Source organism: Panthera leo, chromosome B3 (genome assembly GCF_018350215.1).
Source record: "Panthera leo isolate Ple1 chromosome B3, P.leo_Ple1_pat1.1, whole genome shotgun sequence".
Classification (NCBI taxonomy): Eukaryota; Metazoa; Chordata; class Mammalia; order Carnivora; family Felidae; genus Panthera; species Panthera leo.
This window is the reverse complement of record NC_056684.1, coordinates 54,412,775-54,429,375: the sequence shown is the minus strand read 5'-3', so window position 1 is coordinate 54,429,375 and position 16,601 is coordinate 54,412,775. Positions and strand designations below refer to the sequence as shown.

The 16,601-nt window shown below is 41.3% G+C and overlaps 1 protein-coding gene across 3 annotated transcripts in view; it reads left to right on the top strand.

Moving 5' to 3' along the window:
• Window positions 1–16,601, top strand: part of GALK2 (galactokinase 2) — a 140,281-nt gene that overhangs the window by 81,673 nt on the left and 42,007 nt on the right. For all 3 annotated transcript variants that reach the window (XM_042942087.1, XM_042942088.1, XM_042942086.1), the window contains exons 6-7: window positions 7,381–7,479; window positions 8,952–9,104. In XM_042942087.1, the coding sequence (XP_042798021.1) occupies window positions 7,381–7,479; window positions 8,952–9,104 (252 nt within the window). The remainder of the gene's footprint in view (window positions 1–7,380; window positions 7,480–8,951; window positions 9,105–16,601) is intronic.

The window sequence follows — 16,601 nt, the reverse complement described above, 5'->3', positions numbered from 1 at the left end:
CCAAAATTCTGAGTTCAAATCCTGACTCTGCCAGTTACTAGCTGAATAATCTTGGGCAATTTACTTAACTTCTCTATGTTTCAGTTTCCTCATTATAAAATGGATTTAGTAATAAAAACCTCCCTCATGGATTTGAAATTTGATAGTACATGAAAAGTGCTTGGAGCAGTGTCTGTCTCAATGTGTTAGCTGCTATTATTATTAGGCTGCAGAAATCATACCAAGGTGTCAGCCTTATACTGAGATCACTGTAGGTTGAGGCTGTTTGGGAGGGAGGAACTTGGGATTGTATTTGGAGATGGATAATGGGAAAGTACCTAAACCCCTCAAGACCCAGACCATCCAGCAAGATGGATTTTTTTTTCTTGAGGATAAAACGGAGTGAAATTATGATGACTCAGAAATGTCTGCATCCTAGGGCTCATGGCCCACTTCATTGTTCATTCCAACAGAAGGAATGTTCAGTCCAGGTATGCATAAATTTTGCTCCATCTGCTTACCAGGGCCCAGCATCCAGGCAGAACCTCCGTTGCCTGAGGCAGGGGAACAAGGTAGCCTCATAGACTTTGAACCAGAATGCTCAGGCTCTGAATCTTAGGTTAGCTTATTGACCTTTTTTGAGTCTCAGTTTCTTTCTCTATAAAATAGCAATTATAATTCTGACATTTCAAGATAGTTTTGGAGACTAAATAACATGACACTTGTAAAATACCCTGCATAGTGTCTGGCCTTAAAAGACATTTGATTTGTTGGCTTCCTTCCCTTTCTTCTTCTCATTCTTCCCTGTCAGCTAACTTTATTAAGAAAGCCTCAGTGTAGGAAGTAATTTAGAGGAGTGCTTTCAAATTTAATGTGGGATGGAGGGGATTCTTGTTAAGCTACATATGCTGATTCAGCAGGTCTGGAGTAGTAGGGCCTGAGTCTGTGCATCTAATCAGTCCCCGGGTGACACCAATCCTGTGTCTCAGGCCCCCATAGTAGCACAGCTCTCTAATTCCTCCCTTTGCATCTCATTATTACCTTTTAGATTTGTGTTAGTATTTTAATAGTCTTACCACACACATATGCTTATCTAGGATCACCATTTGGAGAAATAGCAAAGGTTGCATGTTACCATGCACCTCAGAGTGTTTTCCCTCATCCAGCACGGGCAGCAATGGTTGAGGTCCAGAAGAAACCTAGCATAGGCATTTTATCAGGATCCCCATGGACCTGGGATCCCAAACTGTTTTACATAAAATACTGGGTTCCTGTCTGTTGACGGTCTCCTTTCTGAATCGGGGTCCCTCCATAATGCAGATGGCAGGGAGGGAGTTGACTTAAAGACTGCTTTGCCCTCACTAAGCACCTCAGATATTTTTAGAGCCATGCACTCCAACTACTAGCCTTCTCCAGGTTCATTAGGTTATGTTCTCTCCAATGTACACAGATGGAGGAGTCTACTTTGGTTCTTTTTTCTTTTTTCTTTTTTTTGTGTGATACACACTTGTGAGTGCTTGGTGCATATTCTTTGACTGATTCTAGAGATTTTAGCAGGTTTTTCAGATTTACTTTTGAGAACCCTCCTCACTGTTGTTTCTTTGTAGTATTAGAGCTTTTAAATATTTGACCTCCTTCTTTTTTCTTCCCTGCATTATTTACTGGAACTTCTTTACTCCAAACTACCAGGATCAGATGCATCTGCTGTGCGCATTTTGGGAACTGGCCCTCATTGTCCTCAGGCAACTTTTCTTGAAGTAAAAAAATGCAAAAGTGACTAATCTCCTTGAGTTACAAACCTTTGAGTTAGAGATGGGAAGAAGAAATAATAATAACCTCCTTTTTTTTTTTAAATTAAAACAAAAGTATTTTTTCTTTTCTTTCCTTTTTTTTTTTTAAATTTAAGAACACTACCAAGTGTCCAACTTAGAGCTTTGTCACCAGCCACATTACAAAACGAACCAAGGCTACATCAGTCTTTTAGGCTTACCTTGGTGCTATTTCATGAAGAGTTTCTCCTACCTGGCTCGGCTCTGCCTAATAGGTTTGCCAGTTTGGGGAACACTTTGAAAATAGCCCCAGCTAAGAAGCCAGGCATTTTGAAAGTTAAGATGGAGAAGTATTGCAGGCGGAAAAATAGGGAACATATTTGATGTAAAGAAAAGTCAGTGGGGCCATTAATATTTCCATCTTATCTAGATATATCAGTCAGGGTCATAATAGAAAACAGATAGCACAGTCCATAATTAAGGACAATTTACAAAGGTATAGGTGTAGGGGAAACCTAGGACTAGTGGTGAGTTGTTACTGCCCTTGAGCCTGAAAGTGACCTTGGCAGGGAGGGATCCAACCTCACTATTCTTCCTCCACACTTTCAATTTCCCATTTCTTGCCAGAGCTCTCTGTTGGAAGAACCCAATGGGAAGCAGAGTGCATAAGACTATCTTGTTATAGTTTATTCTGGGCAGCCTCCTGGGGCAGATAGCAAGATGGAGGTGGGTGGACAGATGACCCATAGGGTCAAACAGAAGTAAACTACTCTTACACTTTCTTTTGAAGGACTTGTTCACCTGAAGGCAATATCAATATTTTGAGGTCCTAGAGGGAAGACACTGACCTTCCCACTTATCTGTGGGATACCGTTTAAGGGATTGTTGAGTGAATGAATGGGGCTGTTCATTTCCTTCCTTTCTCTCTCTCTCTCTTTTAAGTTTATCCATTTTGAGATAGAGATAGAGATAGAGATAGAGATAGAGATAGAGAGAACAAGAGCAGGGGAGGGGCAGAGAGAGAAGGAAAGAGTGAGAATCCCAAGTAGGCTCTGCACTATCAGTGCAGAGCCTGATGTGGGGCTCGAACGCACGAACTGTGAGATCATGACCTGAGCCGAAACTAAGAGTCCAATGCTTAACTGACTGAGCCACCCAGGTGTCCCTCTTTCCTTTCTCTTGACTTGCACTCGGGGTGGCCAACAATAGCTGGATGATGCTGTCTTGGTTAGGGTCTTGTGTTCTGAATAGAGAGGCTTCTCATAGTCACAGCTAACTGACTCAAAGAGATTAACACTTCCTGTCTATGGGATTATTTTACTTAAACAATATCATTAGTAAAACTGTTAAATGAAGGTAGAGTTTACTGCATTAATATCTTGAGTTTTTTTTTGTATTAACATTGTCTTTACAAGTATCCAGATTTAGCTAGGCAATGCATTCATGAATCTTTAGCTCATCTCAGTGAATATTAAATCTAACCCTGTTATTTCTCCTCTCACCAGTGCCCCACTGGCCCACAGATGGGTAAACTATTTAATTTGGGAACCCATGTGACTTTTGATTCTTTCCCAGGCTGCTTCAAGAGAAGAACACACAAAGGAATAAATTAACTTCATTAACTATCTGCAGTAGCTTTAAAAGAAGGTCTCTGGGTAATGCCAGGTTTCTTTTAACTGTCCATAGAGCAGGAGTCAAAATAGAAATGAATTTATTGGCTACAAACTTTGGAAAACTTCCTCATGCAGTCAAATTGTCATCCCTAAAGATTCTCAGATATTAGTATTTTGCAGGAAGGGATAGAGCTAAATGCCACAAGTGACTAGTTTGGAGGTACCTGGGGTTCCTGAAGTACTCAGGTGTAAGAGCAGAAGAGAACACATTGTTAGGGAGAGGAATGAGTCCCTTTTCACTTAGTGCTTTACTATTCTTGTCTAAGGGTTCTCAGGGTGTGCGTGCGTGTGTGTGTGTGTGTGTGTGTGTGGTGTGGGGAGATAGAAGAAGTGGGGGAGCCTCAGAATCCCTTAGACATCTGTGAAAAAGATGACTTTATCCTTTGCTAAATAGAATTGCGTCCTCAAATTCCATATGATCGTTCTTTGAAATTCTGATGGGTTTCTTTCCATACACTTTTGTTAATGAGTTTTTGACAGATCCTTCTTATTCTCATGAAATCTATTGATATTTTATGTATTTCAAATCTGAATGGATTGTTGACTTAATTCTTCGCAAGGATTATAACTCTTGGAGGACTTTTTTATAGTTCTGCTTCCAGGGTCCCCAAGGACAGAAAAGGCATGGCTGGCTCACATGAACCCCTCATATCACCCAGAGTGACAGGCATTCTTTGCTCCCATTAAACCCCCTGCTGTTAAGGTCCCTCCATTAATGGGTTTCTGAGTTTGGGTCATGCCATCTCTGGCTAAGGCTATGGACCTACAGAAGCATGCAATTTTTTTCCTTAATCAGGATTTGAGATTTAAAAATAACTTCTGTTTCTAGTTTCTTCACATGTCATAACCATTTTGGATTTGACCTTTTTGCTTTTTGTATGGGGGTGAAGGACTAGAGCCACTGGAAAAGCTGCCTGCAGGCCTGCAGTTGGAGTTTCCACTACAGGCATGTTTTGTTTGACAGGCAGGCAGGCAGGGCCCTTCACTCTACCCCTTCTCCTGCCACCATTAGACTGAACTGCTTCAAATGGAGCACACGCTCTCTTGTTTGCCTCAGGCCACATTACTCCCTATTGCTGAATTCATTCTAGGCACACCCAGAAACTTTTATGTTCTCTCTTTTCCCAAACATTTTTTTAAAAAACTTTATTTATTTATTTTTGAGAGAGAGAGAGAGAGAGAGAGAGAGAGAGAGAGAGAAAGACAATGAGCAGAGGAGGGGGCAGAGAAAGAGGAGGGTAGAGAATCCCAAGCAGGCTCTGTGCTGATAGCAGAGAGACTGATGCAGGGCTCGAACTCACGAACCATGAGATCATGACCTGAGTTAAAGTTGGAAGCTTAACTGACTGAGCCACCAAGGCACTCCATCTTTCCTAAACACTTTAAAAAATAGTTCTGTGTTCCATAATAATTATACCTGTCTTTACTTTTGACTTGGGATTGAGCTACTTGTGTAAATCAAATGATTCCTTATTCGTCCTGTACAAATAACAAAATTAACAATTGTATAGTTCTTTAGAGCTTACGAGGCATTTTTATTTAATTTATTGGTTCATCACAATAATCCCATGGCTAGAGGGGTGGGTTTTTTTCTCCATATTATGGATGGGAGGTTATATAGCATAGTGATTAAGAGTACAGGCTTTGGAGTGGACAATTTGAGTTTGAATTTCACCTTTTGTAATTACTAGCATAGTCTCAGCTAATAAATGTACACAGTTTCCTCAACTGTAGAATGGGTATATACTATCTATCTTATAGGGTCATTATAAGAAGTAAATAATTAATTCATACAAAGTAATTAGAACCATGCCTGGCATATAGCAAGTGCTCAATAAATGTTAACTGCTAAAAATATTATTGTTATTATTAATAGCACATGAAAAAATGAAAACTTGAAAAAGTTGTGAAATCTAAAGTCACAACAGCTAGTTGGCAGGAGCGTTGGGGCTTTAATCAAGATTGAGAAATGTCTGGTACTGGCTTCTTTCCTCCATATTTACTACTGATTTCCTCGTGTGTTCTGAGGGGACTATAAAATGAATCATCTTTTCTTTCATCTTTCAGCTTCCTTATCTTCATTTTTTTTTGTTTACTCACCTTTAGAACTCTTGGGCATCATCTGTCCAGTCATGGGATCCATCTGTCAGAATTCAGCAAGGTGCAGGGATGTCCACATCCCTGCAGGTGGACTCTCCTTGACACAGAGCTGCTGGGGATGTCCGGGGTCCCTCTGAATTCTGTCCAGATAGATAGCCTGGAAAAATTAACATCCTACTTAAAGTAAAAGTATCCTATTGTTGCCACACAGCAAATATTTTGGAAAACAATCAATAAGCATATATTTCTCCATGCTTCAGATTCTTTCTTCTTAAGAGCAAGAATACTTAAATTTAGTGATCTCATTTGTCATTCGCATCCCTTTGAGATAGTGAAAAATAGGTTAAATTATCTCCAGGGGGGTGGGGCCAGGAGAAGGGTAATGAAGTCCAGTGTGAAAAGAACACAGGCTATGAAGTCAGGCAGATGAGGTTCAAATGGCTGTTTCATTTTCTGCTATGTCTCCAAGTCCCATTTTCCTCATCTATAAGGAGGATAAGCAGAGGACTGTGTGGAGGCTTAAAGGAGATACTGTTCACCAAAGAGATAATGCCAGGTACTTAGCAGGTAAATATGGCTGTTATTGGGGAGGTGACTTTTCACACTGGCTGAGGGTCACAGTGGGGAGCTCAGAGAAAGGGGATGCCATAGTGGGAATAATATTTGAGGAAGACTATGATGGAGGAAGATTTAAGTGGTCAGCCCAGTGACTTGGCCATATTAGGTAATTGGCAAGCTGGGTATTGACTGGAAATAGGATTTATATGAGAGAAGACAGGAAGTAATACCAGTTTGCACAAACGTGTGAGATGGTCATGGAGACAAATCTAATTGGAAAAGAGTGGTAGAACATATGATTTCATATGCAAATTGGTTGCACATTTTAGAAGGCTTTGAAATGCCAGATTGAGGAGCTTGAACTTATTTCATTAAGGAAATAATGTTATTTCATTATTTCAATAGGAAGCCATTGAACATTCTTAAACACATATTTTGACATATTCAATTTTGGTTAGAACTGTGTTTGTGTATCGGGCCTCTTCATCATGGTTGGAGGAAGATGTGTCTGGTTAGACGATGCTAGTTCTGATTTTTACATTTAATGGAAATGCCACAGAGACAGCATTTCTTTTGGACTGGAAGATAAAGTTGGATGACACCACTTTGGCTGTGTGGAGACTAGACTAGTCCACTGTGGGGGAGACAAAGGAAGACGAAGGGAGAAATGAATGAGTACCCATATGAGATTTTTGGTGATACTAGTCTAGAGAGGGATGGAGCAAATAGAAACATGGAAGAAACTGCTTTCCCTATTTGTTTTTTTTTTTTAATAAGAGATACTGGGTGTTTTTAAAGTTTATTTATTTATTTTGAGAGAGACAGTATGTGCACGCATGCTGGGGGGAGGGGCAGAGAGAGAGAGCGAGAGAGAGAGAGAGAGAGAGAGAGAGAGAGAGAATGAGAATCCCAAGCAGGCTCTGTGCCGAGAGCAGTTCAATGCAGGGCTTGAACTCACAAACTGTGAAATCATGACCTGAGCTGAAATCAAGAGTCAGACGCTCAACCGACTGAGCCACCCAGGTGCCTTTGTGGAATCTCTTATAGATAGTAAATACATGGCATGCACAGTCTATTTCTAATTCGATCCCACTGCAAATGTTAATTGATCTTGGTATGTTTTCCTATTGAGCTCAATGGTAGTCTTAGAGTCCTTGTTAACACAATGTTTCAGGCAGCTTTTATCAATTTATCAGAGTTGGCACTGGAATTCAAACCTATCTGTCATGTCTGGAGTAAGAAATGAATGAGAAATAGATTATGGCTATACTCACAGTACAAATAAATTCTTACTTTTCCAGGTAGAACTTGCGGAAATCTGTGCCAAGAGTGAGCGTTATATTGGCACTGAAGGAGGAGGGATGGACCAGTCCATATCATTTCTTGCAGAAGAAGGAACTGTAGGTGACATTAAGCTATTTGGAAATATCAACTAGGCGAAGTTCCAATGGAGAGGAAGGCCCTGAGATCTTCCACATCCTTGGTTCTGGGCCACCAATTCTATCAGGTTCTATTGTAAATGGTATTTCTCAATTGCTTTGTAATTCAAGGCTGCTATCAGTTCACCTATTATGTTTCATGTTGATCACCTCTTTCTTAGGCTTCCAGAACCATACTTCAAGTCTGTTTTTCTCTTGTGTCTACTTCTTTCCCCCTTCTATTTCTTTTCATTGTTAAATGAGATTTCTCAACTCCTTGGTTGTTGAGACCTCCTTTCCCGCTCTCGTCCCAAATCGATTCATCTCATGGCATGTTTCATGCCATGTTGTTGGTTTTAAACCCAAATGTTAACTTCTCTTACCACATATATTCATAACCCCTCTTTTTATAATTTACACTTTGGTATCATTTTTCTCTGTCAACATTTTTGGGGCTTCAGTGGCGGGGAAAAGAATGTTGATGGTAAGCCAGAGATGAATTCCTCAGCTGCATACCACTTCCCTTTGGCTATCAACTCCCTTAGGCAGAGTAGAGGTTTTGGTTGTTGCCCATAAACCCATTTCCAAAGTAGAAGCAGACATTTCTTTAAAACCTTTTCTTAGTTTTTCATCAGATTCCTACAGGCTTGGCTATTTTCCAAGAATACCTGGATTTCTTCTTATTAAGAATATTTATTATTGATTTCTCTAAGCCAAAGACATGAAGCATGAGAAAATGTGGATTAATGTTGAGAACATACTCTGGGTGTTTGGGATGAGACCTGACAAGCATAGATGATGGCAAGAGTCCTGATGTTAATGTAAGTTAGCTATAGAGTCTGAACAAAGTCCAGTGTCTTTGAGCTTACAAAACACTTCATGACCTGGCCCTTGCTGTACCTCTCCAGCCTACCCTGTCACCAATCCTCAACCCTCCAACTTTGAGCTCCAGCCAAATTTCAATACACAAAGCTCTATTAACACCTCATGTTTTTTGCCTCTGAACTTGCATATGCTCTTCCCTCTCTTTGATATCCCATTTGGGTCAAGAAATCCTCTGTCTGCCCTAGTTTTGCTCATCCTTTAAGACTCAGTTTATTTTCCCTTTTTTCAAAGGAGCCTACACTAGGTGATCAGATGCTTCAACTATGTGTCTATAAAGCTCCCTGCACTTTGCTACCACTGTAACACAACCTAGGAATGTATTCGTCTACTTGATTGTCTTTCCTGCTAGATTGTGAGCTCTTATGAAGGCAGGGACAATGTCTGTCTTGTTCACTGTTGTATCTCCAGTGCCTCATACAGTGCCTGGAAGTCAATAAATAATATAATATTTGAATTGAATGAGTGCATTTTTAGGAAAAATGTTTGCTAAGGTAAATAAATACATAAATTATTTAACATTTTCTGAATTCTAATACATTATATCTCACCTGTCATTTTTCTTCCAATAGGCCAAGTTGATAGAATTTAGTCCTCTGAGGGCAACTGATGTGAAACTCCCAAGTGGAGCAGTGTTTGTGATTGCCAACAGTTGTGTGGAAATGAATAAGGCAGCGACTTCACACTTCAATATCAGAGTGATGGAGTGTCGGCTGGCTGCAAAGGTATGAACTTGGCACACTAGTGAAACCTGGAGTAGGCTTTCCCTTGTCCTTTTTCTCCTTTTTCCCTGCTATTTTGTCTCTTTCCCTAAAGTTTAGGGCAACATTCTTACTGCAGCAATATTTTAAATGATAATCTTTGGGTAGAAAGCAATCTGATTCCAAACTCAGGAGATAAATAAACCCATAGGTGTGCCCTGCAACCTCTAGACATTTGGAAGCTATGTGAACTTCTCAGTTGAGTCTTCTAGGGTGGCATGGGGAGAAGAGGAGAGTTTATATCTGTGAAGCACAGGCCGTGGGTTAGGTATGGGTGGAGAAAGGTAGTTGGAGGTGACTGATGGGAAGTGACCATAACTGATCTTGTTTCCTCAACAAATGTGATGGTAACCCCAACACCTGCTGCTGTCAGATGCACCATTTTTGTAGCAGCGGGCCATCACTGGTCACTCTAAAAAAACAGACTCGCTGTAATGCTCCTGTGCCCAAAAGACTTTTACATGTCTGCAAAGGAAACACAAACCAGCAGGGAGTTTTGGGAGTTCTCTGTTCCATAGTTTAGAAGAATCTTGCCAGTCAAGCCTTAAATCTACTTAGGAAGTATTTATTGAATACCTGTTGTATGCCTAGGAGCATGAAGATACACAGAGAGATATAAGACATAAGAATAGAGAGAGTAGAGTGGAGAGTTAAAATTAGAGGGATGTGAAATTAGAGTTAAAATTAGAGGAAATGGTTAGTATGTGATCAGGTATGGTATGTAAGCAGATGCTCCAAAAAGTGACGCAGAAATGAAATGTTATGGAGGATCCAGAAAGGTACATGGTATGACCAGAAACGTGGAGAGAATTAAGGCCTGGAGCTGGGGAGTGGGTTCTGGCTTAGGAGGTGCACTGTGCTTTCTCCTAGTTAGAATGAGGGCTTAGAAATTTAAGTCTGATCAGATAATTCCCCTGCTTAACACCTTTCAAATTTTTTTATTTCATTGGAATAAAGTAAAAAGTCCTGGAGAGCCTTGCAAGATCTGATGCCTGTGCACTTCATCCTCTTCCTGTCTTAGCATTCCCCACTCCCATTACACTCCGGTTATAATGCTCCTTCCCACCCTAGGGACTTTGCAGATGCCCAGAATGCTCTTCCCCTTGCCTTCTTTGAAGTCTCAGCCTAAATGTCCCCCAGGGAAGCTTTCCTTGACTTTCTTACTCCCAGACTAAGGTTAAGTCTCCCTTCAAATTTCATTGTACGTACACTTCTCAGTTATGGAATTTATCACCATTGTTTAATGTCTGTCTCCTCCTTTTGATACAATTTTATCGGGATCCAGGACTGCATCCATCTTGCTAACTCTTATATCTCTCTAATGCCTGGCATTGTGCTTAGGCCAAAATAGGCACAGGATAAACATTTGCCGAATAAATAACTCCCTGTGTTACCTGCCCTGTCATATGTATTTTGCTCAATTTCACAATATTTTACCAGTGCATATTGGACAAGCTACTGTGGAGAAAGTACCTTACAGCTACTGTGTAAGGTACAGTTATCCCTGTGACTGACTTGCCACTTCACCCTCCTCCCACCACCTGAAGTTGTGAAGTTAGGGGGAGTTGAGATACGATGAGCCAGAAAAATAAAAGGTGCTTTTTTTTCTGGAAAATTTTGGCATTAATATTTTCTTAAAAATCATGGTTTAAATGTTTTAAATTTGGAATTTACTCATTCAGATAATTTCTAAAATTTGTGTAAAAGCAATGCTTTAATATCAAACTTCACAGTATCTGATCCGTGCCTATATGAGAAGTAGTGCAGTAAACTTTTCAATATCAAAGCGTCAATGACAGTGAAGTTTTTTTTTCCTTTAGGACAACAAGCTTCCTCTTTCAGGAGGTGGAAGAAATTCGTGTCTTATTTATTTGAGGGTTTATTCTTGCTGACTTTACTTTGAGATTGATGAGTAAGTGTAGTCTTCCTGAGGAGACTTCATGCACACACAACTTTGTTTTCAAAGTTTCATCATGAAATGAGGCGTCCTCTACGAGATCTACAGCTACAACGAGTATGACATGTGAAATGGGTTCCTGTTGTGACTCCTCCCTTCCCAAGATGCAAGGGGAGAGAGGAGCACAGTCGTGGGGCTGAGTCTCTAGTGGAAGTTGTCAGAATGGGGAAATGTCTGAGAGTTAACTGGAAAAAAAGCCATCTCTCTTGGAAGCAGTAGTGGCTGAAAAACCTTACTCCACTGCAACACCTCTTGTTCTTGAGGATATCTTCTGAGTTGATAGCTCCACATGCGTCTTAGAGGTACTCTGGTCGGTGAAACTGGCATCTGAATTTTGCTTTTTGCCCCCTACTCCTCCCAATTGGTATACTCTGAATTTGTCTCTCTTTTAAAATATGGAAGAAAGACAAGTGAAAGACTTTATCAAGATGAAAAATGTTTCCTGAATCATGTTGCTGCAGATCAGTAGAATCTGAGATTCTGTACAAAAGGGAAGTAAAGATAAAACTGCTAATATGATCTTGATGTTAAGAATACACTTTTGCCTGTGAATCTAGGCTGAGATTTTACTAAGCACATTTTCCTTCTAATATGGTTCCATTCTCTTATTCACATGTGGATGAATATAATATTTGTTTGGAAATGGTCTCATTATATTAGGAAAGAAACCTCCCACATGAAAAGGTAAAGAAAGTTGTCTTAATTTGGGTAAACTTTCTGTTTTCAGACGGTAAAAGTGTCTGAATGACTAATGACTAATCAGAATAGCTTCAAAAATGAGACCGATCAGACAGAGCTCTCTGCAGCAAAACTGTAATGAATGACACTCATTTTCCCACTGCTCCCAGCTCTCCAAGCTCCTCTTCGGAAAATGAGTGCCTTTTGTATCTGCTTAACACGGGGAAGTACACTGAACCAACAAAGATGTTTTTTCTTTGTTTGGCTTTAACATCGATAGTTTCTTCTATCCTCAAGTCTCCTTTCTGTCTCTGTTTCTCTTTCTCCCTCCTCCTCTCCTTACTAGCTCCTCTAGTAGCTTCCAAAAACTAAATGATGCAGATTCACTGAAAGTCAGAGTCTGGTAGAGCCATTTGAACTAAAATTAAAAACATTTCAAAGCAAACTCAGTAGAGATTTATAATTACTACTTGCGTAAGGGATACTTTTAAGTGAAGCACATTTTTATGTTCTTAAATTAACAAAGTGGCCAGAAATCTTACATGAGCACAAAATTTTTCATACTTTACACACATTCAGTGGCTTAAACCTTTCCAGAAATGTTTTATGTCTATAAAAGAGAGCATCCCTTAATTATATTGGGGGATAAAATGTGTGATGCTGATAATAAGCATTATGGGAAGTCAGAAAGGCAAAAGAAATTATTCCATTGCTTTTGCATACCCCGAGCTCCTTGTGGCAACATGTGAAGCAATGAAGGAGAGAGTTTCATGTGGTCCTTTGGCACTTGAAGGAAATTTTACAACGTGACTCTTTACAGAGCCTGTCTGGTCAGGGGCCATCACTCGCCCGGTGTTTTAGCTCCTACCACTTAATGGTCAATATGGAACTTATTCTCTGTCTAGTGATAGAATGTGAGAGGTGGGCATCATCTCAGGGCTCTGGCAGTTTTCTTGAATTTCAGTGGAGAAAAACCAAATACCCAAGAACGTGGCCGGTCTCGCTCAGCACTGTTGATTCAGTAGAACACACTCTGCCAAGACTCTAGTGTGGAGCATTCCCGGAATGGTCGGACCACACTGCAGGGTAGAGGACGCTCATATTGGGGAACAGGGGCAATGTGTTCATTGGAACCAGGTTGTGGCAGGGACTTCAGTGCCACGCTAAGGATCAACCAGGCTTGGTCGTGGAAGCATGGGGAGCCATTGCTGTTAGCAAGGTTTTAGAAGTACGAACCTGGCAGCAGGTTGAAGAGAAGCGGGGATGGGATGAAAAGGGAGGGGTATGAAAGAGGCTGTGCCTGAACCTGGTAAAGGTTGGGCATAAAGCTCTCTGTGATTGGGTTTCTGTCTTTCTTTTGGCATGATATTTTCCCTGACCACCCTCCCCACTCCTGTTATGTCAAATGTCCTTTTATGTGTTAAATGCCTTCTTTCCACATCCTGCATTTGTCCATTATCGCAGTTTATGGCAATTAGATGAAGTGCTTCACTGTGTAATTCTTATTTAACACCTCTCTTCTCTGGTAGACTGAGACCTCCCTGTGGTCAGGCACCGTGTGTGCCAGTGAATAAACACTGTTGTCTGCTTAGGGCCTGGGGAGTAGTGGGCACTCAGCAAATGCTCCTTGCACGCAGACAAGCGTGAATAAAGGAAACGTGTTGAGTTGATAAGGACTGCAGTTTTAAGCCAAAATGATGGGTGGAAAGCCTAGCTCTGCCACTGGTGGGTGGGTTTAGGGAAGGTTGGATGGAAGGTGGCTGGAAAGTGAGAGGCAGTGAAATTTCCCATGGAATTTTCTTTTAAGTGGTTAGAAATTTGAGCATGGAATATAACTTTTGGCTAGGGGGAGAACCTTCAGATCTATTTGTTTGGAGATAACAGTTGAAACCAAGAGCTAAGTTCAGTTTGCTGAAGGAAAGAGTGTGGCAAGAAAAGATCAGAAGGTCGGGGGTTAAACTTGAGGTGACTTCAATGAGATAATGAAAGGGGAAAAATGAGTCATGGAAGGAAATGAGGCAGGGACCAGAGAGGTGAGAAACCAGGAAAACTCAGTGCTATAGAAGCCAACGAAACAGGAAATTTGAAGAAGGTAGGGACTGATGAGTGCCAGAAACCACTGACTTATTAGGACTTTTTAAAGGGACTGAGAAAACTCCAGGGGCTTTGGGAGTGGCTTGGAAGGTAAGAAAAACCTTTGGGAGGCCATATTCCTTAACTGGAGTTTGGTATGGGAAGAGTGGGAGAAATGAAGAGTGGTAGCTTTAGGAATAATGATTTTAAGACAGGAAACATCTGTGTATGTTTGAAGGCATGGGAGAAGGTGTCAGGTGGGTGAGAACTACTAGAGAGGCAGGGGAACATGGGGAGGGAAGGAAAACCATAGTGCCCTCCTGGGCACCTCCAAGGTGCTAGGTGTTTTTAGTGTTATCTTACTTAATCTTCATGGTAGCTTGTGAAGTAGACATCAAGTGAGCCATGTTACACACTGGGAGTTTTGGGCCAAGGTAGCTTGTGACCTGTTTTAAGTAAGCGCAGGAGTCCAGGTCTGTCCTCGTCCCAGTTCTTTCCATTGTGCCCCTTATGAATTAGGTGTGAGTGGGATCCAGAGCATGATGTTTGGGGATGCCTTTTTTCTAAAAAAAAAGGCAGGATGTGTTGAAGGCGTGGTGAGAACTGTGATAGATACGTCTGCACAGTTGTGCGGGTTTCTTTGGCTTTATCCTGTGGCCTGAAACCTGCTATAGAGTGCAGGCAGTGCGGATCACTAACACTGCGCAGGGTCATTGTGGTTCTGTGTTGGTGGTGGTTATGAGTGCAATGTGAACCTGCCACGGAATACTGGAGAACAGCTCTGTGTAGTTGGAAGCGGGTAAGGGAGAGATATGCAAAAAATGAAAAGGATTCACAATAAAACATCTGTGTATGATCCCACTTATGTTGAGCTATATGTGTGCAGGTATCCATAACATTTGTAGAAATATATGATAGGATGATTATCAAAATGGTGGTTGGTAGTTGTCTCGTTGGGATAACTACAGACGATTTATTGTACTTTGCTTTTTTTTTTTTTTTTTTTTGTACTTTGAACTGTTTGTGTTCTTTGAAATTTTAAAAATAAGCATGTGTGATTTATGTAACCCGAAAAAAACAACACAGCTGCTTTTGTTGTATGGAAGATAGCTTGTTGAATGGAGTGTTTTTAGAGGTAACTAAGGGAAGGGATTAGAAATTCTAGCCTTTTGCTGACCAGGTGAAGAGGAGACTTGGTACCTTTCCCACTGATGTGTTAGTACTGCTGAATGCAATGGGAAAGTCAAGGAGGGGTGGATTCTGACAGTCAGGCTCCTGAAATAGGGTCCATATCTTACCACTCTCCCAGCACACTCCCTGACAGCAAGCTCCAACAACTCTCCAGGACTGAGGGCTTTTTCTGTCTGTAGCAGAGCTCTGAGTATGCACCTGACACAACCTGGAAGTGCTAGGGAAGTAGCTTGCAAGTAGCCCTCACCGGATGATGGATGAGAGTTAGTGGGTAAATATCCCAGCTTTCTTGCCCACAGGCAGGGCACATCTGAGGTTTTTACGTACAGGCTCCAGAGGGCCTGCTGGGCCCGGCCTCACCTGTCTGTATCAGTACACCTTGCACTGGCTTCTGTTCCTGTCTCACTTTCTACTCCTCTACCAGCATCTTGCAATCATCCTTTCTTCTAAATACTTGCCTTAGGGCCTGCTTCTGAGAGACACCAACCTGAGACAGGATCCTAGCACCCTTTATCTGCTTCTTTCCATGACTGTAGACAAAACACTTGTTGCCTGCTTTCTTGCCCACCGAGCATGGAACAAGCTCAGGAGCCTCCCACAAGTGGTATCTGATACGAAGACTTAGTACTTGCAGCGGTGCAAAGAAAGTGCTAGATGTTGACAAAGAACTGCTTTCTCCTATTTCCCCACCCTGCTACAAGTGAGGGACTTGTGACGAAATGACCCATAGCCCTGACTCATAGCCCTGACTCACAACTGTGAAGTAGGCCAATCACCAGGGCCTCAAGTGGCAAATTCCTTCATGAAGTTCTGTTTTTGAGCAACAGTGATCTTACCCATCCCCTTCCTTCATCTGCAAGTCACATCTTTCTGTTTCCTGAGCCAGATTCCAAAGGGCTTAAGCAGCTTTCCTATTTTACTCCTATGACACAGCACGCTGTTCGGTGGCTCATGGCCATGCTGCTGTTGTTAATTGAAATACATATCAAACTGGCCATGTGGACCCAACAGCAAACTGGGATATTGCTGGAGTGAATGCTAACTTTTGTATGCTAGTGCCTATGTGTATGGAAGAAAAGCACACATGGAGGCTGCCTTAAAAAAACAACCTTGTAGGCAGCAGCAGGCATCCCTCCCAGACTTTCTCCTCACACATCCCTGGCCCAGTTTCCTTGGTTCAAGTGCCTGAGGCAATGTGACTTGTCCAAGTGAGCCCAGGGATGGAAACTTGAAGACTGTTGTTTACTAAAAGGTCCTTAGGAAGAGCCCACAGTCATCACTCGGGGGCCATCTTTTTTTATGTTTCCTTTTCCTTCCTTTTTTTTTTTTTTTTTTTGATGGAACACATCTATCAAAGTGTTTTTAAATCACTGGAATGTTCATTTCTAGCATAAATCTTAGTTTGTGCTTAGAAATGCATTCATAGGGCTTGAATGGCAATTTGAACTAGTGTAAGCAACACCGTGTAGATGTTGGCCGTGACTCACTGAGAATGTGGCCTTGAGAAATCAAGAAAGAGTTAGAGGATCAGGGTTTAATTTCTAGCTCTGTTTCTTAATAGT